This window comes from Rhinatrema bivittatum, chromosome 4 (genome assembly GCF_901001135.1).
Source record: "Rhinatrema bivittatum chromosome 4, aRhiBiv1.1, whole genome shotgun sequence".
NCBI classification, from domain to species: domain Eukaryota; kingdom Metazoa; phylum Chordata; class Amphibia; order Gymnophiona; family Rhinatrematidae; genus Rhinatrema; species Rhinatrema bivittatum.
Window position 1 is genome coordinate 337316471 of NC_042618.1, and position 26454 is coordinate 337342924.

General features: G+C 46.2%; 1 protein-coding gene across 3 annotated transcripts in view; it reads left to right on the forward strand.

Annotated features, from left to right (window-relative positions):
• The window catches only part of QRICH2 (glutamine rich 2), a 337577-nt gene that overhangs the window by 76046 nt on the left and 235077 nt on the right, over positions 1 to 26454 (forward strand). For all 3 annotated transcript variants that reach the window (XM_029600439.1, XM_029600440.1, XM_029600441.1), the window contains exons 3-4: positions 8463 to 8543; positions 10680 to 10784. In XM_029600439.1, the coding sequence (XP_029456299.1) occupies positions 8463 to 8543; positions 10680 to 10784 (186 nt within the window). The remainder of the gene's footprint in view (positions 1 to 8462; positions 8544 to 10679; positions 10785 to 26454) is intronic.

The window sequence follows — 26454 nt, forward strand, 5'->3', positions numbered from 1 at the left end:
GCTGGGGCACAGCACGGCCCAGCCAAGTAGACCCAGGCCCAGGGGCAGCTCAAGTCAATCTGCTGCCTGAGGCAAGGAATGAGATGGCGCCCTCCCCACCCCTCACCCCCAAACCAAGGCGCTATTTATTTCAAATCATCAAAAAGGGCCAGGGGGAGGGCACTTCTTGGAGTTCTGATGAGTAGAAGTCCCTTGAGGTCTGGCCCTTTCGATGATCTGAAATGCTGTGGAAGGAGGTGGGGGTGGATAGGCAGGGGTCAGGGTTCCCAGAGGTGTGGAAGATAGAGGGTCAGTGATGACATTTCTAGGAAGTTGGCAACCCTGCCACCCTCCAGGGAACCCAGCCTGCTGCTTCCCCCTCTTCCCTAGCATCTGCCCCCTGGAGACATAGGAATAATGGTGGGGTCTGTGCGTGGCATTCACTCTCTCACTCTTGCCCTCTCTCCAGTATGGTCTTACTCCCTCTCTACTCCCCCCCCCCCCCCCTCTTTTCCTCTCACTCATTTTCCGTCTCCCCCTTACCTTACTTCCTCATCAAAGTCCCCTTTCCTTCCCTCCCTTCTCACTCTTCTCCTCTCACCCCACCTCCCTTGACTGTCTTCTTTCCCCCCCACCCTTTCTCCTTCCCTTTTTCCTCTCATTCACCCCTTCCGTTTCCTCCCCTCTTTCACTTCCTGTATTCCCCTCTCTTTCCCTTCCCTCCTCACTCACAACTCACCCAGGGCCAGTACCAGCTTATGTGCTGCCCCCTTCTCGTTCTGTGTATTTTTAATTGTTTTTCCAATCAGGTATCCTAGATGAACTTTAGAGCTTTGCACCCCAATCTCCCCCATGGCCATCTCCATACATAATTAAAAATGATGCATTTATTACAGATTTCACATGAAAAAGGACATTCAATGTATAGTCTGAGGTAAAAATATCACTTATAATAACACGTATGTTACATTTACTTCCCTGCTGAAACCCTACAAAAAAGAAACTTGAAACCCATATGATATTAGGTCTATTCTTAGGTGTGTTGGATGTGGGCCCTCATAAAGTCAAGAGTAAAATTAATTACAATATAGTAAACTTCCCATACCAAATAGTTGACTGCCAGCACTCAAATAGTACCAACCCTACCTACAAAAAGGCAACACTGCAAATATTACACCAGGCCTTAAAACACCAATGCACCTCATATTAGGAAAGCAAAACAAGACAGGCTGCTATAGAGCTCTACACAGAAACTACACGCCAACAAAATACCTCACCTTGGTCACACATGCAGAACACATGCTGACCCCCCAACTACAGAATAAAGAGTCCACAAAGCGTGCATAGAAATGTGCAGACAAAAACTGCAGTGCAACAGTGGGAAAACAGAAACATCACCATGCCTCATAAATCATCAAACAATAATATCAAAAAATATAAAACAGCAATTATAATAGTTAAACTATGCTAATAAAAAGAATAAATATTTCAAAATAGCTGACAACTAGAACACCCAATTAATAAAAACATATAAATAATTAGGACTTTAAAAAATTTCCCAAACACCAATAAAATATTTCAAAACAGCAGACACATCAAATATCACCCTATTAAAAATAATAAGAATTAACAAAAAAATCCACCAATTTCCATAACTGGGAAGTTTTGGTTTCCAGTCACCCTGCAATTGTCATGGCTCTGTGAAAGAGGGAGGGGATGTGCAGACTTCTCTCTCCTCTCGCTCTCTCACAGCACACAGAGGCTCTCTCTTACACACAAAAACACACGTGTGCTCCTCCTCTCTCTCTCACTCACACATACACAGTGTTCCCCCTCTCTCTCAAACACACACATGAGCTCCCCTCTCTCTCACTCACACACACACATCTTTCACACACAGACTCCCTCTTTCACAGACATACTCCTCCCTCTCTCTCTCACACACACACACTTCCACCTCTCTTGCACACATGTGCTCCCCCTTCTCTCTATCTAACAGGCACATGTGCTCTCCGTCCCCCTCTTTCTCACATACACACAAAATTCCCCTCTCTCTCAGGCTGGGGCTTGTCTCCTGCCTTACTTTCTTCAGCTGCGGAGGGGGAGGGAGTGATCCCCTTCCTTTCATCACCCACCCTTCCTTTTCCTTCTTTTTGCTTCCCTCTTGCACACTCCCCCTTCCTTTCCTCTTCCCTCTCTCTCACTCCTTTCTTCACCCTTCCCTCCTTCCTTATCACTCACACATTCTACCTCCCTGCCTTATTTCTAGTGCAAACTCACCAGGCAGCTTCTGCTACTTCTCCTTCTGGTGGTGGAGGGGGAGGGGGAAATCCCCGCTGGTGAGTGGGTCTTCCTCTTGCCAGTGAGGGGTGTGAACCCCATCAACTCATCAGTACAGTGTGCCTCCTCTGTAGGTCCATCTCTTCCAGCACGCAGGTCTTCCTCATTGGTAGGGGGTGGGAACCCCTCTGGCACGCCATTATACATCGTCGCCTCCGTGAGTTCATTTCTTCCTGCTGGCAGGGTGGGTGGGAACCCCGCCGGCATGCAGGTTTTGCTCTTGCTGGTGGTGTTCTCAACTCCCATTATATTATGCTGCTGCCACGGGACCATCCTGCTGGCGGGAGAAGTGGGAACCCCGCTGATGCGCATGTTTTTCTTCTTAGTGGGAGTGGGAGGAAGAGTAGGAGCCTCACCAGCACCTGATTGTACTGTGCTGCCAAAAGGACTTTTTTCCCCAGTTTGGCTGGGAAATGAGGTGGTCGCTGCAGGTTTATTTTTGGAGGACACTTTCTGCCACCCTAAAATTTTGCCACCTGAGACACTCACCTCACACGGCCTAATATTAGAACTGCCCCTGACTGTAACCCCCTCCTCCCAGACCAATCACTCTCTCATGCGTCACTGTCACCCCCTCCCCCATACCAGCCTGTCTTGTCACAGTCACTTCTCCCCCCAGACCAGACTCTCTTATCACTGTCACTCCTTTCCATGACCATTCTGTCTCACCAGTCACTGTCACCCTCTCCCCCCAGAGCAGTCTCTCTCTCTCACCAGTCTCTTTGAAATCCCCCTAGACACTTCTCTCTCTGTCTCAGTCACTGTCTTCCTCCCCCAACCCCAGATCCGTCTCATTGGATGCAATTAGAAATAAAAATGCAGTCCACATTTTTGCAGCATTCTTAAGCAGACTAGAATCCATAGGTGTCCATTAACATGCTTGTATATTTCAGAGACATTGCCATGAAGATTATAATTCATCTGAGAGTATGAATCTATTTCTCAAAGTCATGTCTTCCCCCCACCCCAAGGCCAGTGTCTCTCTCCCTCCAGAAGCGGGTAGGAGTCGCTGCGTATTCAGGACGTTCCAGCGGGACGTCGCTGCAGGCAGTACTGATACTGAAGAGCGGGATCTGCACAGCCTGCTGCACAATGCCTTCCACAGATCTCCTGCTCTGCTCCTCGCCCCCAGCAGCCACCCTGGCCTGCCCCAGATTGGCAGACTCCTGTGTGTGGCCGCCGCTGTGCAGCAGCGGATCGTTCCACCTCGCAGCCCCCGCCTCAGGCTTCCATCATGTACATCACGGACCCTCAGCACATTGGGGTTTTTTTTTCTACAGCACGAATCCGTCCCCTCCTGCAGCTGCTAAGATGGGTAGCCAAGCAGCAGAGGGGACAAAGGAGCTGAGGCTGAGCTTTGCTTTCCTTGTTTTTTTAATCATATTTTTATGTTTGATGATCCTCAGAGGCAGGCGTCACGGCGAGGGAACCAAACAGAAAATCTCTGCAAAAGCGCTGCATAAGAGTGCTAATGCAACTGGTAGGGCCCTTGCTCAGCCAGACGCCAGAACACGAGGGAGACAGAAGAAAAAACAGGCCGATGCAATAAAACGTGCGGGAGAGCCGGCGCTCCGAGTTGAGCGCCCGCTCTCCCGATGCGCGCCCAGGCATCTCTCCTGGGCGCACGATTTGGTATTCAAATTAGGCCACGCACTAATAAGGAGGTGCTAGAGACACTAGCGCGTCCGTAGCGCCTCCGTATTAGCGGAAGCGGCGGCTTTCAGTGGGTCTGACAACCGACGCTTAATTTTACCGGCATCGGTTTTCGAACCCGCTGACAGCTACGGGTTCGGAAAACGGACGCCAGCAAAATTGAGGGTCTGTTTTCGAACCTGGAAGGTTTTGTTTTTTTTTTGGTATTTTTGGTGCCTTCGACTTAATATCGCTATGATATTAAGTCGGAGGATGTACAGAAAAGCAGGTTTTTCTGCTTTTCTGTACGCTTTTCCCAGTGCTTTCCCTGCAGGAGGGGAGATTGGAGGACTTCGGAGAGTACCCATTTACATTTTTTTGTTTCAAAAGATTAAACATACATGTTTTGGGTTGTTTTTTTTTTGGGTATTCTTTCTTTAAAATATTTATTTCAATTTGGGAAAGAAACCAAACCTTAACATTAAACAATTCTAAAAAAAAAAAACCAAAACAAAACACTGAAATGAAAAAACGTCTTTGGCCTGCACATCCCTAGCATGGACTTACTGCCATAGCTTTCTAAGCCATTCATTGTTATGATGTTTTACCATCATAGGCTATATCGCATTCCCAAACTGAAGGCTACATACCACAGATGCATTTTGCAAATGAGAGGGATAGTTGCACATCAATACTGGATAGTTGCACATCCAGTATTGCATTTAAAATAACCAATGAATATCTCCTACAGATTACAACTTGGCTCAGGTCTGCTTAGCCTTCCAAAGGCTTCAAGTACAGTCATTATAGCTTTCTGGTTAAGCTGTGGGATTCCTCTGGCTAGAACAGAGCCCCTTGTCCTTTCCTAGGCATTGTAGGCTCTCTTGCCATAACTTGCTAGTCTTGCTTTCATGTTAGGGTGAAAGTGATTCCACAGACAGTGTAATATTTTTGTCTATTGCTGTCTTTTTTTTTTTTTTAACTCTAAACCAAAAATAATTTGCAATTTACAGTCTTCTGCAGTAGAAAGAGATTTGCATGTCCTCAAGTGCTTGGGGATAGGAGGTAAAGGGATTGAGGGGGAAATAAGAACGACTTGATTATCCTGGCATCATCTAGATTCCTATTTCACTAGGGATGTGAGATGGAGGAGGGGATAGAGTTGATATAGCAGCGGGTTCCACAGGTTAGGCTGAGCTGAGGAGGTAGGACTAAATCAGCAGTAAGTATTACAGGCCAAGATTGAGGAGAGTGTGTTGAAGGCATCCTTGAGATCAGCTCTGTAAAAGAGTACCTGGATTATTAATATGCTATTTCACTGAGGAATATGCTTTCTCTCGTATCCCCCTAAAACAGATTATTATTAGCAGCATGAGTGCGATTAAAGCAAATCTTGCTCTGTGATCTAGTGATGAAACTCTGGCTCCCATGTGTCCAGTTCCACACGCTGTTTGCACTTGAGATGCTAACTTGCAGGTCGATACAGTAACGTGCAGTTAAAGATTGCCCGTCTGTAACGTGCTGGGAGCGCACAATACAGACGAGTAAGGCGATTCAGCGATACAGTCTCCAGTTTCACGCGTCCCTAGCGCTTCCTAAAACAGACGCATAACCCTTTCCGCACCCAGCATGTAAATGAACGAAAAAGCTGTATAATGAAGGAATTAGCTATTCCCCTCCGATACTGTAACGGGCGCTGATATTATCTCCTCAGTAACCCGCTGTTCTGCCGCGGCCTTAACGTGCTAGTTTACCGCCTCCCCCTAGTAGGAGTTAGTGTAGTGTAGTGTAGTGTAAAAAACATTGCTTACCTGCCCTGGTCCCCGGTCCAGCCGTCCGGTGTAGCCCCAGTCCGGTCTCCTGCAGCCCCGTCCGGTCCCCTCCTCCCGAAGCAAAAAAAAAAAAAACCGAAAAAGTAGCAAGGCTCGGGCCTGCTACGGTAGTCCCTTCTCCCGTCCTCCCGATTTCGCGGGTAAGCGGCAGCGGCAGCGGGAGGGGGGCAGCGGGATCCGGGGGCAGCAGCGGCAGCGGGGGGGGGGGGGGGGGGGGGCAGCAAAGAAGCAAAAAAAGCGGCATCCGGGATCCGGGGGCAGCAGCGGAATTGATGCCCGTGCGATTTTGGCGCTCATGCCATGAGTGCCAAAATCGCACGGCCATTCATCCAGGCAGAGGGAACCGGTGGCGAAAACGGCCCACGGTTCCCTCTGCCTGGATGAATGCACGGCCCCCGCCGGAATGGATGCCCGTGCGATTTTGGCGCTCATGCCATGAGCGCCAAAATCGCACGGGCATTCATCCAGCCGGACACGCGCCCACCCATCCAGGCAGCGGCGGGAGCCGGACACGCGCCAACCCGCCCCTGGGATCTGAAGCCATCAGCAGGATCGTAGCTCCCCCCGACGAAGACGAAGATGGCCGCCTGCACGGGGGAAAGCGTGCAATTGGCCGCTGAAGACGTGACGTCACATTACGTGACGCCAAACGTCGTGACGTCACGTCTTCAGCGGCCAATTGCACGCTTTCCCGTGCAGGCGGCCATCTTCGTCTTCATCGGGAGGAGCTACGATCTTGTTCCTGATGGCTTCAGAAAAGTAAGTTACTTTTGCAACTTACTTTTGGGATCTTGACAGATCCCAAAAGTAAGTCGCTTTTGGAAAAAACCAAAATTGTCGCTTTTTGAAAAAAAAAAAATTGCTTTTGGTTTTTTTTTCTTCTCTGCCGCCGCTGCTGCCGCCTACCCGCCCAATCGAACACGCGCCCACCCGCCCGATCGCCTTTGGTTTTTTTTTTTGCTTCGCCGCTGTGTCCCACCTCCTCCCGGAGCAAGGCTGCTTTCGCGCCCTGCTCCGGGAGGAGGAGAGACACAGCAAGAAGTAAGTCGCTTCGCCGCTTCCCTCCTCCCGGTGCCTGTCATTCCAAATGTCATTTGAAATGACATTTGAAATGACAGGTACCAGCGCACCCAGGTTACTGTGTAGGCGCTGTATTAAGCGCCTATACAGTAAAATGGGTTGCGCGGGCATAACCCTTCCCTATCGCTTCACAGCCACGGCATGCATTTGCATGCAATTAGAAGAGAGTATCGGGGACTTAGTGAAGAGAACTGTGCGTGCAGGGAGGAAGGGTGCGCCTGACACTGCCGCACTGTTTCTACCGCGGCCTTACTGTATCGACCTGTAGGTGGGCATTTTGCAGTTAGTAGCTTCAAAACCTGATAATAATTAGTGCCTGTGCCCTCTCCACCCTCTTGCAATCCAATTATGCTCAAAGTTGTGCTCAACCTGTCCACAGAGAGCAAGGGACAAAAGAGTTCATTAATTATTTATTTATTTATTTATTTATTTATAGGTTTTTATATACCGATAGCCGTTTGCACATCGTATCGGTTTACAGATAACTAAAACTGAAAGGGAATTAAAAGATAAAGTAGCATGAAAGCTGATTTTAAAATGTAGACCTCCAGGCGACCCAGGTCACTGGAGGGAAGGAAATAAATCCTATTTATTAAACCCTTTAGAGAACCATGTTTCCTATTGTCTATTTATTTTTATAGTCAGTCATGCCAGAAACTGGCATCTACTTTGGAATATCCCTGTAGGATGACACTTGCCAAGAAATGCCTGAAGACAAAGTCCTCCATAATTTAAGACTTTGCACTCCGGAGCAGTCCCTTTATTTTGTTTCCTGAGCCAAGTGAACACTGCTCCAATAGAGCTATGTCTGGGGACCTCCATGTATGGAGGAAGCAGGTGATCTAATGCAGCCTTGTGTAAGATATGTATGTGGAAGGTAAGCAAGCATAGATAATGATATCCCACTGCATGAAGAAATGAGTAGAGATGTGCATCGTTTTTTGTGTTCGTGTCATTCTTCGTTTTTCGGCCGCCATGGAAATTGTTGGGTTTTTTCGGTTCGGGTCTTTTTTTTTGCGAAAAATCGATTTTTAGTTAGTGCGCGCTAACTCCCCGTTAGTGCGTGCTAACTCCCTGTTAGTGCGCGCTAACTCCTGTTAGCACGCACTAACAAAAACCGTTAGATTTTGTTACTTTTTGTTACTTTTTGTTAGTTTTTGTTAGTACGCACTAACGGGAGTTAGTGCGCACTAACAAGGAGTTAGCGCGCACTGACTCTCGTTAGTGCGCACTAATTGGAAAAACAAATTTTTGCGAAAAAATGGGAAAATCCTGATTTTTTTCGGGCTCCCTGAAACATGCCGAATTGGACAATTTCGTTGCAATTTTCCAATTCGGAAAAAACGAATGCACATCTCTAGAAATGAGGTGCTTGAGTGCCTTGTGGTAATCCACTTTGCAATAGTTTTCCAAGCCATGAAGGGCACATTATTGCCTAGGTGGTCTCCTTCAGCAGGTATAGAAACCCTACTGTGATAAAGGGTGAGCAACAGCTACCCCAAGGGCACGGTTAGACGTCCAGCTGTCATTTATTGCATGTTGTACGGTCACATTGCATTTGGAATGATGTTGAACAATGCTATCCTTTTTCACTTCTAGGAACAGCCCGGCGAGATACAGAAACAACGCAGTGAGCTGGAGTGTCAACGCAAGGAGCTGGAGAACATGCACCTAGCCCTAGTATGTCTGTAAGCTAGGAGACAGCAGCAATGCGCAAATCTGATATCGGAGCACCCATCCTTGTTCTCATGAGTGGGGACTCGTGTATCCCTATTGCATACCTACTGGTCCTAAGCCCTCAACTGGAGCTCTTCTGCTGCCCCTCATGCTCTGTAGACTTGATTGCAAAATGCTTAAAAACTAGAACCATTTAGGAGCTTATAGAGTACTCTTCTTCCTAGCGGAATCCCAACTTGCTTTACAACTACAGCGCGCCAGAAATATACAAGCAAAAGCCTCTTAGATCATGTTCTCAAATGCCTTTAGAAGATGAGTTTTAAAAACTTTTTATGCAGCTAAACAGGTGTTTAACTGGGTCAAAAACTTATTTGAAAATTAATTTTTCCCCTTCACCGAAGGGTGGGTAAAATGAGCGGGTTAGATCAGGGGAGGTGACAGCCACAGGGATTCCTTTTGAAATCTCCTCACATGGGCATGAATCGCCTGCTTCAGTTTCCACCCCCCGAGTCTTCAAGACCGTACGGGCAGTTTAAAAATTGCTACCCTCAATTTTTTTTTTTAGAGCTTCCTAAAGACTTATTTATGCTTCTCCTTCCCGCATGTTAATGCTGTTGTAAGGGGCTTGATTCACTCGAAATCGTTTTGGAGCTCTGGAAGAAAGGTCTTCAATAGTAACTGTCATGATATTGGTTAAAATATATATCTTTATTGGTTGCAGAGAAAGCAATTTTCAAAGGCATCTCTTCGGGTAAAACAGCATTTTAAGTGCGGAAAAGGGTGATTTGAAATATTGCCTGCCCTCTCTGCGTGTAAAAGTGCACGCATAGTGCCAGTACTTTTACGCATAGAGAAAGGAGGCATTCCCGAGAGGGGGTGAAGTCAGGGAGGGATTAGCGTTTATGTGTGCAATTTCACCCCAAAAAAAAAAAAAGTGTCCGCAGAAATAGCAAATGCAAGCCTGTGCGCATACTTTTTTCCCCACTCAGTTTTCAAAAGGAAAAGATTTCCCCCTTTAAAAATTAACCTAAAATTTGCAGCTAAAAATCCCCCCACAGACTTTACACTTCTGAGCACAGTCCAGAAGGTACCCTCAGAAAGAGCCACCGTAGAGGCATCCGCAGACAAGCCCACAAACCATCCATTCAACCAAATATGCACAGCCTTTTATTCTCCTCTGGCAGCCCCCTAACTCAAATAAATTTCCACCTTCCTCAGGGCTGGCCTATGTACAGCCAACGATGTAGGAGAGACTTTAGCATGTTTAATTCTTTTTTTTTTTTTTATGCTCATGTGTGGGCAGGGAAATAGGAAATCTAGCTTTAAGAAACCTTTATTGGGTAAATCCTAAACAAAAAAAAAATGTTTAAGAACCTTCCTTTAGATTTAAACACCGAGTAAAGTTGTCATTCAGAAACAGATTTCAACGGGCCGGTATCACTTTTCTCACCAGTGAATCCTGACACTCGCCTTTTGCTTTTCCCTATCCTAAAGTCAGCTTTAGTTGTTATAACATACACATCTCTTATCCTACTTTGTACTTTTTTTTCTATATACCTTCATTTGGTGAATTCAGCCCGTAGTGCACATTCATGCATTTCGGGATACATTTTCCATAAGGTGCCTACTCAACTAGCAAGGTACCTGCATGCTTTGTGTTTGGATATTGGCTCGTTGTACAGCTAAAAGTCTGTGCGTATGCTTACGTGGCACAGAATGGTAATGGAAGGTCTGTACATTAGCGACATGCCTACTGTGTGCATTCATTTCATTTTAAACTTATGTGTATGCGCGTGCGTTCTGATGATGTCCCTGAAATGCCCCCAGAATGCCTCTGTTCAGAGTGGCCAAATGTACACCCACTAAGAAAGTATGAGCCTGTTATCAAGCAGCTGAAAATCCACCAACACAGATTCAGCACTTTTAATGCCTTTTGTATATAGGTAATTCCTGAGTAAGTGTTTGAAAATGTGCTCCTGTACGTCTGATGACTAGGGACTCCTATCATCCTATATGGGTGAAGAGGTTCTTGGATATCTGTGTGGGCCTGTGGATGAAGGATGACCTGCCCTTAGACTTGTAAAACCTCAGTCTCTGAGTGGAGAGGTCTATTTTGCTTGTTCTGTCTTCTCTCTGCAGGGCAGCCTCGATGAGAAGTTGAAACTCTATCCTGCTCCAAATGAGGTTAACAACATGGTACGCTGGGAAATCCTGCAAGAAACGTTGCTGGCAGACCGAGACGAGGTGAGTCTAGCCTGAGTTGAGGCGTGCGGGGCCTTCTGAAACTAGAGGGAGCTGGGGAGAGGAGAAAAGAAAACTGCAACAGATCCTTTGTGAAAAAAATGTGCCAGACTTGGTACTCGGAGCTAGGGATCATGCAATGCTTGTATTTCCTTCACCTCTTACATCATATAGAATTATGAGAAAAAGGGCCAATGGAGATATCTGCTCTTACCTGGCCCTGGCATAGCACGCGACTGCTGGTTGAGTCCTGTAGGCTGCCGCTTCCAGCTTAGCTGCCAGACAGTGGTGCAGCCGTCTGGAGAACCTATAGGTGTCCCTGCCTGGGATGATATTCCCAGTACTTCATGCTCTGTAGCCCCCCTTTAATTATGCAACTTAGGGTGATTGCTTCTGTTGCTGCTGCCTGCATGATGGAACAGTAACAGTGACACACCTGTCACCAGAACTGCTCGAAGCCTTTACCGCCTAGGATGACCCTTTGGGTTTTTTTGTTAACATGGCTTAGAGATCCTTGATGAATATGCCATCTCATACTAATGCATCTTTTATAAAATCTTTCCTCTCTTGAATGCTTTATAGACATAGTATTGCGTGCAATCGCTAAACTATATGTTATCAGCTTATTATTATTGGCAGAATGCCAGCAAAATCAATATGGCTTTCAAATTAATCAGGTTTCTAGGAAGTTTTTTTTCTTTTTAATATCTCTTTTATTGAAACCAAGGAGAACACTGAACAGTAATAATTAACAGGTATAACACTAAAATGGAAACACCAGAAGAGACATAGCAAGGCATTCAGATGACATTTGTCCCCCGAGTTTCATTTTCAGGTAAGGTTACACCCCCCCTCCCCCTCCCCTGCACTCACACCATCCATACGTCCCAAACACCCATACATTCACACTGGGCTGACATGTGGTGTCTTCTCAGAGTAAGGACAGAGTTTTCTTCCACAAAAGAAAATACTCTTATAACAAAAGCTGGCGTTTAGGATGCTGTATTGGATCCGAAGTAATTCCCTTGGAGGTGAAATTGAGAGACCTGGTTATCAAAATGGTGACGCCCTGTTGGCTGGAAGAGAAAGAAGAATAAAAAACACGGCTGACCCATTCCTTTTTTAATTTCTGGTGTTCTACTGCAGATAAGTGGGTTTCCAGTAGGAAAGCCACCATTACTTTTTTTTTTTGTTTAAGATCTTGCAACATTTTCTTCCTTTTGATGGGGCAGTTTAAACCTGCTATATTGAGCATAATATATTTCAGGTATGCCTGAAATATATTATGCTCCCAGCAGAGACCCTCTCTTCGTGCTGCCTGATAGCTATCAAAGAAGACCCCCAATACTTTATCACCAAAAGAACAATTACCAAACTCAGCCCCATGCAGTACCACACACACAATCATGCATTCACAATCACACACCATTTCCCACCCTCATATCCCCAGAACTCACAATAGTGTTAAACCCAGAAGCTCTAAACCTAAAGCCCCAGTCCAGGCCATGTGGTGTAGGTATTCTTCAGCCGGCGGGGCCTATCTCCGATGCTATGTACCAGGTTAGACCAGGAACTCTGGGGCTCCTGGGGTCCGCGACCAATCTTGAAAACTGTTCACACCCCAAAAATCAAGGATAGCTCAACTGTGCCAGAGCAGATGGCTTACTGGGAGCATTGACATTAGCAAGAGAGGCGTAAGTAGGCCCATTACAATCCTTCCAAAAACATGCACGCCTCATCTGTAGCAGTGAAAACTTTAGATTCCCCACGGTGGAAGACTCTGAAGCGGGCAGGGAATTGAAGAGCAAATCGAATATCCTTGTCGAAGAGTTGAGAGCAATAAGGAGTCATCTCTTTTCCATGCAGCCAGCACTTTGACAGAGAAGTCAGGAAAAAGTAGGATTTTGTGTCCTTCATATTGTAGGTCCTTCTTTTTGCGGTATGCCTGAAATATATTATGCTTGTCCATATAGTGGAGGTAGCGGGCAATGGTTTGACATGGTCTGCGATTGGAATCGATAGGGGGGCTCAGGCGATGGGCCCTTTCCACTAAGATGGATCTTGCAGTTACAGTCACACCAAGGGTGTTGGGCAACCACCCCTCGAACCACTGGTGTAATGCATCAGATTGCAGTGATTCCGGCAAATCCACTACACTGATGTTATTCCTCCTTGACCGATTTTCCAGTTCGTCAAGTTTCTCCTCCAGTTTTATATTTTTTGCGCGTAAGGGTGCCATGTTAGCTTCGGCTTCTTCTTGGCGTGATACCCTGGCAGCCATCATGGATAACTGTGATTGATCGCTCGCCCACTTATCATGAAGTTCATCAAGCGATGATTGTAACTTCTGGAGTTTATCATTCAGTGCGGCAGAAACTGCTTAAGTAATTTCCATGAGTAAGACCTCCAAAACACCTTCAGTTATGCGAGCAAGCTCAGCCACCATTTTGCCCTTCAGGGCAGCTGCCTTCTCCGATGTCGTCCTCCTTTGCCGACTCGTCATAGTGTGAGGTTAGGCAATGGGAATCGTTACTGAAGCTGTAGTGGGCCGAGGCGTTACATGATTGAAGGGGTTGGGGAGAGTATGCAGGGAAATAGCCAACAAGTCGCGGACCCCCAAGGAGCCCAGACCTCTGCTCAGGAAGATGTCATCTCCGGAAGTCTCTAGGAAGTTTTTTTCATGTTTTATTTATTTTAAATGGGAGAAAGGAGCAGAGACTGTCAGGCTGCACCCAGTCCACCAGAATCAGTTTTACTAATTAAGTGCAATCATGCTGGTGTTCTAGTGGAGAACCTTCGTATGCGCTGATACCGAAAAGGCAGCATAAAGAGAGCAGAGCCAAAGAACTATGGCCTCGGAGATGAAGGAAAAAGCAGAAACTACACTGTGAAACAATACCACTCATGTTGTGCGTCAAGACCATACCAGAAGCATCCTCCTTTCTGAAGGCTACTCTGAGGCCTGAACCACTTACATCCAGTAGAAAATGGCAAAAAAAAAAAAAAAAAGGCAAGAACAGCGATCCCAGCATATTGTGGGTACAAAGCTTCTAGAATACAATGTTCTTTAGAAAATGAGATATATCGTTTTGCCACCACAGCTGTAATTTCATGCTGAGCTACGAGTTCCTAGAGGAAGAGAGAGATGCTGGCAGACTTTGAAGGTGAGGGTGCTTTGAAACTAAAAAAAGAAACCAAAAGTGCAATTGCACAGGATGTCCAAATTACACTATTCAAAAGTTTGGAAAAAATAGAATAGCCCTCCATAGCATATAAAGTAGATCGTTTAATGAAATGCTTTTGATTTTTTTTTCTTTATATGGTGTGTCTGGCTTTTATTTTACTATGCCTACTAGCTTTGGCACAGTGGCTCAGTAACTGCTGTATGTGGAGTGATCCAGACTCAAAATCCCAGTTTGCTTCATGCTTCAGAGGCTAGTTGGGAGTGGTTTGAAGGCTGCCACCAGAGTCTGATGGGAGAGAATAAAGTTGTTAGCCTTACACTAAAATAATGCCTGTGGGATCAAATGAGCTTATGAGTGGAGCTCCAGAGAGGCCCTTGATGTGTGGTCTAGGTGCAGTAATTTTCCAAACCTGTCTCCAGGGTGTTATGCTTGGCAGTCCGCGGGCTTCTCCTGCGAACCGCTGTACTCACCCCCCCAGTCTGGGCCACTTCCGTCAGCTCCCGATGCTGCCAAGCTCCCTCACTCACCCACGCAGAGGACGCTGCGCTTCGACAAGGCAAGACGCCGATAATGCCATTCATGGCAGGATGCTGTTCCAGCGTTTCTTGTCTTCAGTTCCAGTGTTTCTTGTCTTCGGTTCTTCTACATTTCTCTCATTGTTCGCTTGATCTCCTTGCTTTCCTGCCCTGCCTATCAGTCCCGCCATTCCCTTCATATAGATATCTGGTATTGACCTCGGCCTGACCTTCGGATAAACTTGACTGCCACCTGCTACTGACATCTGCCTGGCTCTGGATATGCTAGACCAGTGTTTCTTAACCTTTTCAAGCCCAGGCACACCTATATTAACAAAGATTTGAGTGGCACACCAACCTCCATGAGCAGGCAATGCAGACCTGCAGAGGATTCATATGGCCAGAAGAATAGCTAGGGAAGTACTGAAAGACCTGCCAGTCTCTCTTTGAAATTTTAAAATAAAGAGGGGCCAAGACACACATGATCCCATCACTAAGGACCAATTCTTTCTACATGCAAGTGAAGAGAAAAAGGAAGTTAGTGTGGCACAGGTAGCCAGCTCAGTTAGTTACCTTGGCTGCCACATGGGGCTGCCAGAGCTCCTCCACTGCTGCTGCTCCCAACACGCAGAATAAGTCACAACTTATGCTCAGTGCATGTTCTGCCTGTCTCATAAAGCCTAGGGGTAAGACAGAGGCTTGAAGTCTCAAAGGAGGAAGCTCAGAAGGGGGAAGATATGTGTGCTGAACAAAGCAGGGCTTGGCTAACCATACTCTGCATGGTGCTTATTAATTTCCATATTCCATAACTCATACTGTAGCTAGGAAGGAGAAGCATATGTGACTATACATGTTCTAAGAAAGGAGCTTCTACATGTTTAAGAAACATTGGTGGTGTCTCTTAGTGCTGTGAGGTGCTGAGAGCAAAGCCTGGGTGTTGATCTGGATCTGAAAACCATGCGGGGGCTGTCTTTTCTGTGGCACACCTGATCAGGACTGAAGGCAAACCAGTGTGTCACGGCACACTGATTAGGAAACACTGCTTTAGACAGCTGCCTGCCACTGACTACTGCCTGCCACTGGATATGCCCAACTTTTGACTACTCTGACCCAGCTACCTCACCGGATCTCTCTGCCATCACCAGAGGCCCCCACTTAAGACCTGCTGGCCCTGGCACCCAAAGGCTTAATTCGAAGGGAATGAGGGCTGGTAAAGGCGAAGCTCCAGCTGGGCCTCTACTTTGTGCAGGTCTGCCTGTCGATGGTGGGGGACCTATAGGGCTCCTCACAGCCCTGCCTCGACCTAAAGGTCCACAAACGCAATAGATTGCTGAGGCCCTGGATCCAGTGGACTTGACATCCTTGCAGACCATCCAGGTCTAGTCCATAGGTTACAGGATCAACAAAGAATCCTGGAACTCCTGACCACCTCTGTGGACCGGTTGTCTCCTCGCCTGGATGTTCTGACTACTTCAGTGGTGTCACCTAGGGATGTGAATCGTGTCCTCGATCGTCTTAACGATCGATTTCGGCTGGGAGGGGGAGGGAATCGTATTGTTGCCGTTTGGGGGGGTAAAATATCGTGAAAAATCGTGAAAAATCGTTAAAAAATCGAAAAATCGAAAAACCGGCACATTAAAACCCCCTAAAACCCACCCCCGACCCTTTAAATTAAATCCCCCACCCCCAAATAACTTAAATAACCTGCGGGTCCAGCGGCGGTCCGGAACGGCAGCGGTCCGGAACGGGCTCCTGCTCCTGCATCTTGTCGTCTTCGGCCGGCGCCATTTTCCAAAATGGCGCCGAAAAATGGCGGCGGCCATAGACGAAAAAGATTGGACGGCAGGAGGTCCTTCCGGACCCCCGCTGGACTTTTGGCAAGTCTCGTGGGGGTCAGGAGGCCCCCCACAAGCTGGCCAAAAGTTCCTGGAGGTCCAGCGGGGGTCAGGGAGCGATTTCCCGCCGCGAATCGTTTTCGTACGGAAAATGGCGCCGGCAGGAGATCGACTGCAGGAGGTCGTTCAGCGAGGCGCCGGAACCCTCGCTGAACGACCTCCTGCAGTCGATCTCCTGCCGGCGCCATTTTCCGTACGAAAACGATTCGCGGCGGGAAATCGCTCCCTGACCCCCGCTGGACCTCCAGGAACTTTTGGCCAGCTTGTGGGGGGCCTCCTGACCCCCACGAGACTTGCCAAAAGTCCAGCGGGGGTCCGGAAGGACCTCCTGCCGTCCAATCTTTTTCGTCTATGGCCGCCGCCATTTTTCGGCGCCATTTTGGAAAATGGCGCCGGCCGAAGACGACAAGATGCAGGAGCAGGAGCCCGTTCCGGACCGCTGCCGTTCCGGACTGCCGCTGGACCCGCAGGTTATTTAAGTTATTTGGGGGGGGTTCGGGAGGGTGGGGGATTTAATTTAAAGGGTCGGGGGTGGGTTTTAGGGGGTTTTAGTGTGCCGGCTCACGATTCTAACGATTTATAACGATAAATCGTTAGAATCTGTATTGTATTGTGTTCCATAACGGTTTAAGACGATATTAAAATTATCGGACGATAATTTTAATCGTCCTAAAACGATTCACATCCCTAGTGTCACCTCCTCCCTCACCGGTACCACTACCTCCTGTAGCTTCCAGCTATTCAGTACCACGGCTACCTGCTCCACTCCAGTACACCAGGGACCCCAAGCATGCCGAAGATTCTTCAATCAGTGCCATACTCACTTTTCTTTACAGGTTGTATCTTCCAGGCTATATGAGAGCGTGTTGAAATGGGTCCATGATTCCCGTGGCGCAGGTCACCTTGGGCAGGCATGAACCCTTGAATTGCTTCAGTGATGCTACTGGTGGCCCAAATGAAGCAAGAAATCAAGGCCTATGTTGACTCGTGCCCTACCTTCACACAGCAAAAAAATGCTGCATGGCCAACCCTGGTGGCTGTTACAGCTGTTGCCAGCTCCCAGGGACCCTGGACCCATCCGTCCATGAACTTTATTGTGGACCTCCCCATTTCAGATGGCGCCCCCATGATTTGGGTGGTGATAGATCGTTTCTCTAAGTTGGTACGCTTCATCCCACTACTGGACCTCCCTTCTGTATCAGAGTTGGCATGCCTCTTTGCTCTCCATGTCTTTTGCCTGCATGACTTGCCAAAGCACATACTGTCAGATAGAGGAGTGCAATTCACTGCACGATACTGGCACTCTTTGTAAGAAGTTTGCCATTATTTTAGACTACACTACCGCTTATCATGCACAAGGGTGTTGTGTTTTAACTGTTTAGTGGACCCTTGGGCCAGCTTGCCGGAGACTAGGGTAAGGTGGACTATTGTCTCCGTATGAGAGGGAGCAGGCCAGGAGGTGGACACCAAGCCGGGTGAAGGAGCTGGCCTTCACACAGGGAGCCTGTACTCCCCAGGAGGAGCCTGTGGGAGTCGAGGGATAGGGCTAGGAGAACAGAAGAGGTGTCTTCACCCTGGAAGCCGAGACTTCCCCGGGAGGAGCCCATAGGAACCCAGCCGCTGGGACTTAGGAGATCGGTGGTGATGTCTTCACCCTGGAAGCCGAGGCTTCCCCAGGAGGAGCCCGTAGAAGCCCGGCTGCTGGGACTTAGGCGAGTGAGGGCGCTGTGAAGATGAACCAGGATCAAGCAGGTATCTTGGCTGGAACTGAGGCAAGGCACAGAAGCAGGAACCAGGCTGGGACTGAAGCAGGGTACTGAGGCAGGGACCTGGCTGGAACTGAAGCAAGACACAGAATCAGGAACCAGGCTGGAACTGAAGCAAGACACAGAAGCAGGAACCAGGCTGGAACTGAAGCAGGACACAGTAGCAGGAACCAGGCTGGAACTGAAGCAGGCTACAAGCGAGAAGTTAGCGAACTCCGAGGCACACAGCAGCTAGGAACCGCAAGGTAACCTCGTTGCAAGGCGTCTAATAGAGGCAGGCGCCGACATTACATACCTGCCGGCGTCTGACATCACGGGAGCGGGTGGAGCATTGAGTGGCGGGAAAGGGCCTATATCTTCAGCCTCTTTGCGCACGCTTGTGCCTAGGAGAAGGGCGGTTAGGAGAAGGGCGGCTGGCTTGGGCGTCCCAATGGCGTTGCCCCCGCGGGGACGCCGCCGAACAGGCCCGGAACCTGGCAAAGCCCCCCAGCGAGACTGGACCTGCTGCCAGGAGCCAAGAGGTAGGGCGCCGGTCGTGAGTGCCGCGACTGGGACCGCAACACAAAGGAACAGACAAGCAGAGCGCACCAATCATACTCAAGACCTTCCTCCACTCAAATGTCACAAGTGCCAGGACAATTGAACTACTCTCTTACCCATATCATAACATCCATATCAACCTAGCCACTGGGTCCTCTCCTTTCCAACTGGTCTATGGGAAACAACCTTTGCCTCCTCTGCCATTACCTGTGACAGTGCCCTCACTAGCGGCTAAATTCTCTGCCCAGGAATTGTATGAACTATGGGTATGGACCAATCATCTAATTCAGAAAGCCTCTGACAGAGCAAAGAAACTGAAAATGCCCATAGAAGACCAGCTTCTCAGTTTAAGGTTGGAGAGAAAGTGCAGTTGAGCACACGGCATTTACACCTGTGGGTTCCTTTCATGTATCTGGCCCCATGCTACATTGGACTTTTCTCCGTACTCTGGCAACTGGAACCCAGTGCATATCAGTGAAAATTACCACCAACACTGAAGATTCACCGTAACTTTAGGGATTCTGCCTCTAATTTAGAGCCAGAGGGGCTTATTTAGCTGATGCCTCTTGATTTAGTATGTATGTCCATGAGGAGCATGGCTTTCATTGTGGTAGCATGAGAATCCTGTGGTTACAGAATTGGTCAGCTGATTCTATTTCAAAGACCAGTTTGACAAAGCTTTCCTTTAAGGATAATTGGTGACGATCTTGAAAAGACTGCGAAGGTATGAGGGGACTCAAAGGTCCCAAAATTGCCTGTGTGACTCAGAGGTGTGGTAGGTTCCGTGAGGTGGAGAGGAGTAAGCAGGGGCAACCCTACAGCTCTCAGAGGAAGATACTTTTGGCAGGTTCAGTTGTCTAAGAGAAGTGGAAAAGAAGGATCCTCTGGGATGATTTCCACCTCTTGTGGTTCTCAATGAATGCTGGGGGACACAATCTCTGATTCAGTGGTCACCTGTCCAAGTTATATCAGAATTGGGTCCAAATTACTTTAGATCAGTGAGTCTTGGATATAATCCAAAGAGATTACGCCCTGGAATTCTCCCCTCTTATTTCAGATAAGTTTACAGTTTCTCCTTGCCATTCGGCCCAAAACAGAGAGGCAATAATGATGACTCTGAATCATCTTTTCCTGTTGGGAGTGGTGGTTCCAGTCCAGGTGTCTAAATGGGGGCAGGATCAATATTACATCTTTCATAGACACCAGGAAGGAAGGTTTCTTTTGCCAGATTCTGGATCTAAAGGGAGTCAACACATTTCTTAATGAGCTTAATTTAAAACGGAGATGTTGAGATCCATTGTAATGGTGATGAGAAATGGAAAACTTTGACCTCCTTAGACCTGACAGAGGCATATCTTCATATCCCCATAAGATCAGAACATCAGAAGTTTTTGTTTTGCGGTGCTAGGGGTTATTATCAGATTCAAGCTCTGCCATTTGGTTTGGCCACAGCTCCACAGACCTTCATGAAGGTGATGGTTGTGGTGGCAGCAGCATTGCAAAGGCAAGGATTTTTAGTTCACCCTTATCTGGACAATTGGCTAATCAGGGCAAAATCAGAAGAGGAAAGTGTGCAGGTCACTCAAAAGGTGGTACACTTCTTGCAGGATTTAGGCTGGATGGTGAATATCTCCAAGAGCAATCTTGTCCCATCTCTGGCCTTGGATTATATGGGAGCTGGCTTCGACATGATGAAAGGACATGTGTGGTTGACAAATCAAAGTATTCAAAAATGGCAGGGTCAGATTTACTCCCTGAATTCATTCCAATGTCTGATGGTATGGAGTTATCTGCAGCATCTGAGGTCCATGATGGCTGCTTTGGATCTGGTTCCCTGGGCAAGGGTGCATGAGGCCTCTTCAAAGGGCATAGGTATTCAGGTGGAATCCTCAGATTCAGAATTACACCTTCAGGCTCCCAGTTCCGCTGCAGATGAAGATAGGTCTCCACTGTTGGTTAAACACTGAGAACTTGAATGGAGTGGAATTAGATACTCCAGTGAGAATCATGGTGACAACAGATGCCATTCTTTCAAATTGGGGAGCTCATTGCTTAGCTCAGTATGTGTAGAGCTTGTAGTCACAGGAGATGGCAACATAGTCCATCAACCATTTAGAGACCAGGGCATTTTGGTTAGTGCTGCTGAGTTTTGCGAATCTCCTGAAAGGTCAGGCCATCAGAATTTTGTCAGACAATGCTACATCTGTGGCTTATGTCAATCTCCAGGGAGGCATGGATGAAATGGATCTACTCCTTCAGTGGGTGGGGAAGAATCTGAAAGTTTTCTCTGCCTTGTGCACAGCCAGAATGAAGAACATTTGAGTGGATTATTTCAGTCGGAACATCTTCAATCTAGGGGAGTGGAGCCTTTCTCAGGCTGCTTTCAGTCTGACAGAGCAAACAGGGGCACTTTGGTAATGGATTTAATAGTAACTGCCAAGAACACAAAAGTGCCAGAAATAAGTAAGATCAGCAGGGTCTGGATGCCTTGGATTAGCTAATCATTGGACCATCGGGGGCACTTCTGTATGTCTTTCCTTCGTGGCCCATGATTGGGAGAGTTCTTCACAAGATTTCCTGGCATCATGGGTTAGTAATTCTGGTGGCTCTGTATTGTCCAAGATGTCCTTGGTATGCTGATCTTATTCGCTTCTTGAAGTCATCTCTTGAAACTGACTAAAGAGAGGGATCTTCTGTCACAAGGGCTGGTTTTTCACAAGGACCTGATTCAATTTTGTCTTAAGGCTTGGCCCTTGAGAAGTTGTGACAAAACTTCTATGTCTTTGGCATGCATCCAAATTTGGAAGGTCTTTGAACATTGGTGCTCTGGCAGGAAAATACTTCCCATGTCTGCTTCCATCCCTTCTAGTCTTGACTTTTTGCAGCATGGTCACATGAAGGGGTTGGTCCTAAACTCCTTGAAGATGCAAGTTGTAACTGTTGCATGTTATAGAGGCCGTTTGCAGGACAGACCTTTATCGATTTATCTGGATGTTTCTCGTTTTTTTTTAGAGGAGTTAAACAATTTAGGCCTCCATTCAGGGACCCTGTTCCTTCATGGGATCTGAACTTGGTTTTGACCTTTTTGGTAGGTTCTTCCTTTAAACCATTTAAGGATATTCCCCTAAAGATGCTTACCATGAAGGTAGTTATTCTGGTAGCAATTTGTTCTGCCAGATGCATTTCGGAACTTCATGCCTTATTTTGTAGGGAACCTTTCTTAGAAATTTCTCGGGATATGATAAGGATTTGCACGGCTCCCTTATTTCTTCCAAAGGTAGTTTTGGCATTCCAACTGAATCGGATGGTCTGTCTATCCTCTTTTAGTAGGGAGGCTGAAGGTCAGGGATACTCTACTCTGCTTTGGATGTTCATAGTGTACTACTGCAATATTTGAAAGTCAAATAGTTTCAGGAAATTTGATCATTTGTTTTGTTTGCTGGTGATCGTAAAGGTCATGCAGCATTGAAGGCTACATAGTTGGATTATCACAAAACTTATCTTGATGTGGGAAAGGTTTTGCCTTGATGAGTCAATGCATGTTCCACTAGGACTCAAGCAGCTTCTTAGATAGAATTGTGATTGATATCTGTGCAAGAGATTTGTAAGACAGAAACATGGTCTTCTTTTTTTTTTGAAACATTATCAGTTGCATGTGCAGGCCAAGGAAGAAGCTGCCTTTTTTGTGGAGGTGTTACAAGGTTTGCAGATTCCTGCCCAGTTCATGAGTAGCTGGTCTCATCTGGATTGGTCTGTATGGACAAAGAGAAAGGAAAAATCTACACTTACCTGATAATTTTCTTTTCAGGCAGACCAGTCCAGAACCCTCCCAGTTTTACTACCAAACTATGGGGGTCATTTATCAAAGTGCTATATGGCGTTTTCACATGCGAATATGGAGGGAGGGGGAGAGGGGGAGATAGACTAGCCATAATGCCCTCACACTAGATATAAATACCTATCTCTATGGGAGGCCCACCTAGTCACTCGAGGTGAGGTTTAGGTATTAGTGTAGGGGTTAGGGGCCACATTGACATTCAAAGTGAGACGTACGAACAGAACAGTGCTCTCTTGTGAAGATTTGAAGACCTTCGGAGTGAGGAAACTCACTCCAAGATGATATGATGGACTCTCTATCTAGGTAACATCAAGCTAGGATGAGAGAACATTGCACAAATCTCATCTTTGGGTGATTTTCCTCACTCCGAAGGTCATCAAATCTTCACAAGAGAGCACTGTTCTGTTCGTACGTCTCACTTTGAATGTCAAAGTGGCCCCTAACCCCTACACCACACCTCGAGTGACTAGGTGGGCCTCCCATAGAGATATAAATACCTATCTAGTGTGAGGGCATTATGGCTAGTCTCTCTCTCTCTCTCTCTCTCTCTCTCTCCCTTTCCCTTTTCCTATCGCATGCGATATTTAGTGCATTTTGATAAATCCAGGCCTATGTTTCCTTCAGTCTAAGAAGTGAAAAAAAAAAAAAAGGTGAAAAAGAATGTAGGTAAATTCATCAGGAATTGCAAGTATGTAACTTTTTTTGGTTCCAGAATATGATTGCTCTGTGTCTAGGTTATGTTGTTGGTTTATATTGGAAGCTCTTTGATTGTTGTGGAGTTATTAAATTTTTAGAGTTAGCTTGTTACAGATAATATTGGCAGGCTGAGGTCAGCACAGATGCCTATATGGGATGACATCATTGATCCTTTTATTCTCCTTTTCCATCTTGTCACAGTTCAGGAGGGTGGGCCCTTGGCTGCTACCAGATTGGCACAGCCTAGTTTGTGCGGACATGGACTAGGCCCTGACAGGCAGCCATTGATGTGTCGCAGGCTATGCTCAGGATGGCCAGAGTCCAGTCGGAGGTGAGAAGCAGGCAAAGGTCAGGTCTGGAAGAATTCAGTCAGAGAATAGAAGACAAGCTGAGGTCAGGGCAGGCAGCAAGCAAAAACAAAGGGCCAGGCCCTGGGGAAGGCCTGATCATGTCACATGTAGCAAGAAGTCAGTCCAAAGACAAATGAAAAGCAGAGCAGGCAGGAACCAGGACAGGTAAGGTGGGTGAATGGCAAGGACTGGTGCAGAGACAGGAGCAGCAGGCAGGCAGGTAGACCAGCAGTATCAGGAGCAGCAACAACACCTTGGCAGAGGAATCCCCAAAGGACCTGATAATTAGGTGCTGGTTAGGTGCGCTGAGCTTCTTTATATCGCAAGGCAGAGATGATGTCATTAGCCAGAACCACAGGAAGTCCAAGATGCAAGGCCTATAAAGGCTCAGTGGCACAAGTCTACTTCTAGTCATGGCCACTGGTTGCAGTACAGTGCAGAAGATTATGATAGAGGAACCTATGACCAGAGGGTGCCACCCGGGTGATAAGGACCATATAAATATTTACAGAAAGGGATTTTATGATAAATAAATACAATTCAATATATCAACATGTTACATTTTATTTTAAACAAATACACACTGAGTTATAGTACAAAAATAATCGTGCAATAATTAAAAACAATAATCACCTTGATTAAATGACTCAATAACACACAGATGCTTTAGAGCTTTATACTCCGTATGTTGCAAATCTAGAAAACAACACTTGTGCACATATTGTGAACTGTAAAGACCAATGCCGTAAGTTGCCAGAAGGACAATGGCCCTGTAATAACCCCACAAACATCAGCTATAATTGGGCACATATAATTTTACCGCTTGGCTGGTTTTTTACTTGTGGAACCACAACATTTAATTATATTCCAGCTAATGTCAGTGATTGTACCTGTTGCCTAAGTAGATTAGTACCTATCTTGCCAAGCAAACCAAGCGCAGTGAAACACTTATATAAATCTCGTAAGATCAGAGATTTGACTTCTCTCACACCCTCGTGTGATGGAAATGTGTCATTATTAAATAGACACGAGACTATAGCTTTAGCAATTACTTTAGTAGGTGTACCTGGAATGGCCATGCATGCTGATAACCAAGTGTCAAAATTAGCTTGTAATTTAGCTAAAACTATAAATGCCACTTCACACGCTATAGCATTATTAAACCAAGAACAGACTGCTCTTCGTAATGCTATTGTTAATAACCGAGGCGCTATTGATTTTCTATTGCTACAACATCGTTATGGTTGTGAAGTTATGCCAGATATGTGCTGCTTTAACCTCACGGACAATTCATTAGCCATTGACCAACAAATACAGAAGTTAAAAACTTTTGCTGCAAGTATTCAAATTGATACAGGATCAAATATATGGGATAGTTTGTGGTCAATATTCCCAATAGGATGGATAAGGAACCTGTGTCAATATGCAATTATAATTATTGTAATTCTTATAGCGGTGTGTTGCTTTATGCAATGTATTCCAAATTTAATCCAAACATTTCAAAGATGCATAACTCACAGAATAACCACTAATATTACCCATCACGATTCTCATTATGCTGTCATGGCCCCAGGTCATACTGAAACCAATTATGCTGTTATGATACCTGCTGTTATTGAAACTAATTATGATAATGTAATAGTAGAAACAGTAATAGAGTAGTAGCTGCTTCAAGATTGTTCCATGCATGTCATTCTATGTCACATACTGATAGAAGAATAGAGGGAAAGTGGAAAGTGAGTGTAGGTAAGTGGGAAGTAGAAAGGTGATGTGAAGAGGTTTGCAGATACTGAAGAACGGCTCAACATAGTCTCACTATGATGGAGGTGAGACAGGGACAAGTCCTGTCTCAAGGGAGGATTGTCGAAAATGCTGACCTTGGACTTGTGAATATGCTGTTGGCAGAACCAGTCTGGGCTAGACACCTTGGTCTGAACCCAGTGGACAACGTGTACAAGTTGCACAAAAGATCTTACAGTTTCAGCAATTCAAGGTCTGAATTGAGAAAGTGAATAACAGGAAAATGAGGCTATGTTTCTGAGTACGAAAATAAATCTGTGAAGCCAAGGACGTGCGTGTTAGGAGCTGATAAGGGGAAGAGAAACTAGGCCATGGTGACAGTTGGCATGATAAGGAAAAATGTGACCCTGAATGTAGGTATGGAGCAATCATGAGCTGATTTAGAGCAATACAATTTCTAGCTTGCAGTGCATATTATGAAACCTATAAAAACTGTTGGAAAGGAGAAGTAGCCAAGCAAAGCTGTTCTTTGACTGACCTGTGTACTTAATGTGAGTATAGCAGTAAGGTATTTTATATTAATTTGCTTGATTCTTTGCTTCCTGTATAGGCCACTTGTCGCCTATCCAGTTTTATAACAATAACCAGACATTAATATAGCATGTAACAGATTTCAATTAATAAAATTTTTTTTTATTGCATTAAGACGCTTTTGTAAATTGCAGTTTGTTCAGTGTCATTTTCTCTCACATGACAACAGTTAAAGGAGAATAAAAACAACACACATGCACCCCATTCATCCACACTGATGATTAGCACCATAGGAATCCCTGTTCAACAAAGAACATTGATATTTCCCCGATATGTCTCCAACACCAGGGCCGACTGTTTCGCTGGTAAGGTTTCCTCAGGGGGAGCTAATTATATTTATTATCCTTGCCTCTCACAAAAACAAAATTTACTAAGTTGTATCTCCAGGAGTGCGCTTTATTTCATATAGGCTTGCTAGATCTGACACCTTCTTGCACTACTTCAATAATTTTAATAGACCTTTTAATCCTTTTCATCATATCACAATCTCCATAAGATTTAGCTGATCTCGTAAGTCTAAAAACATATAAATATATATAGTTTAATTGTCATAAACC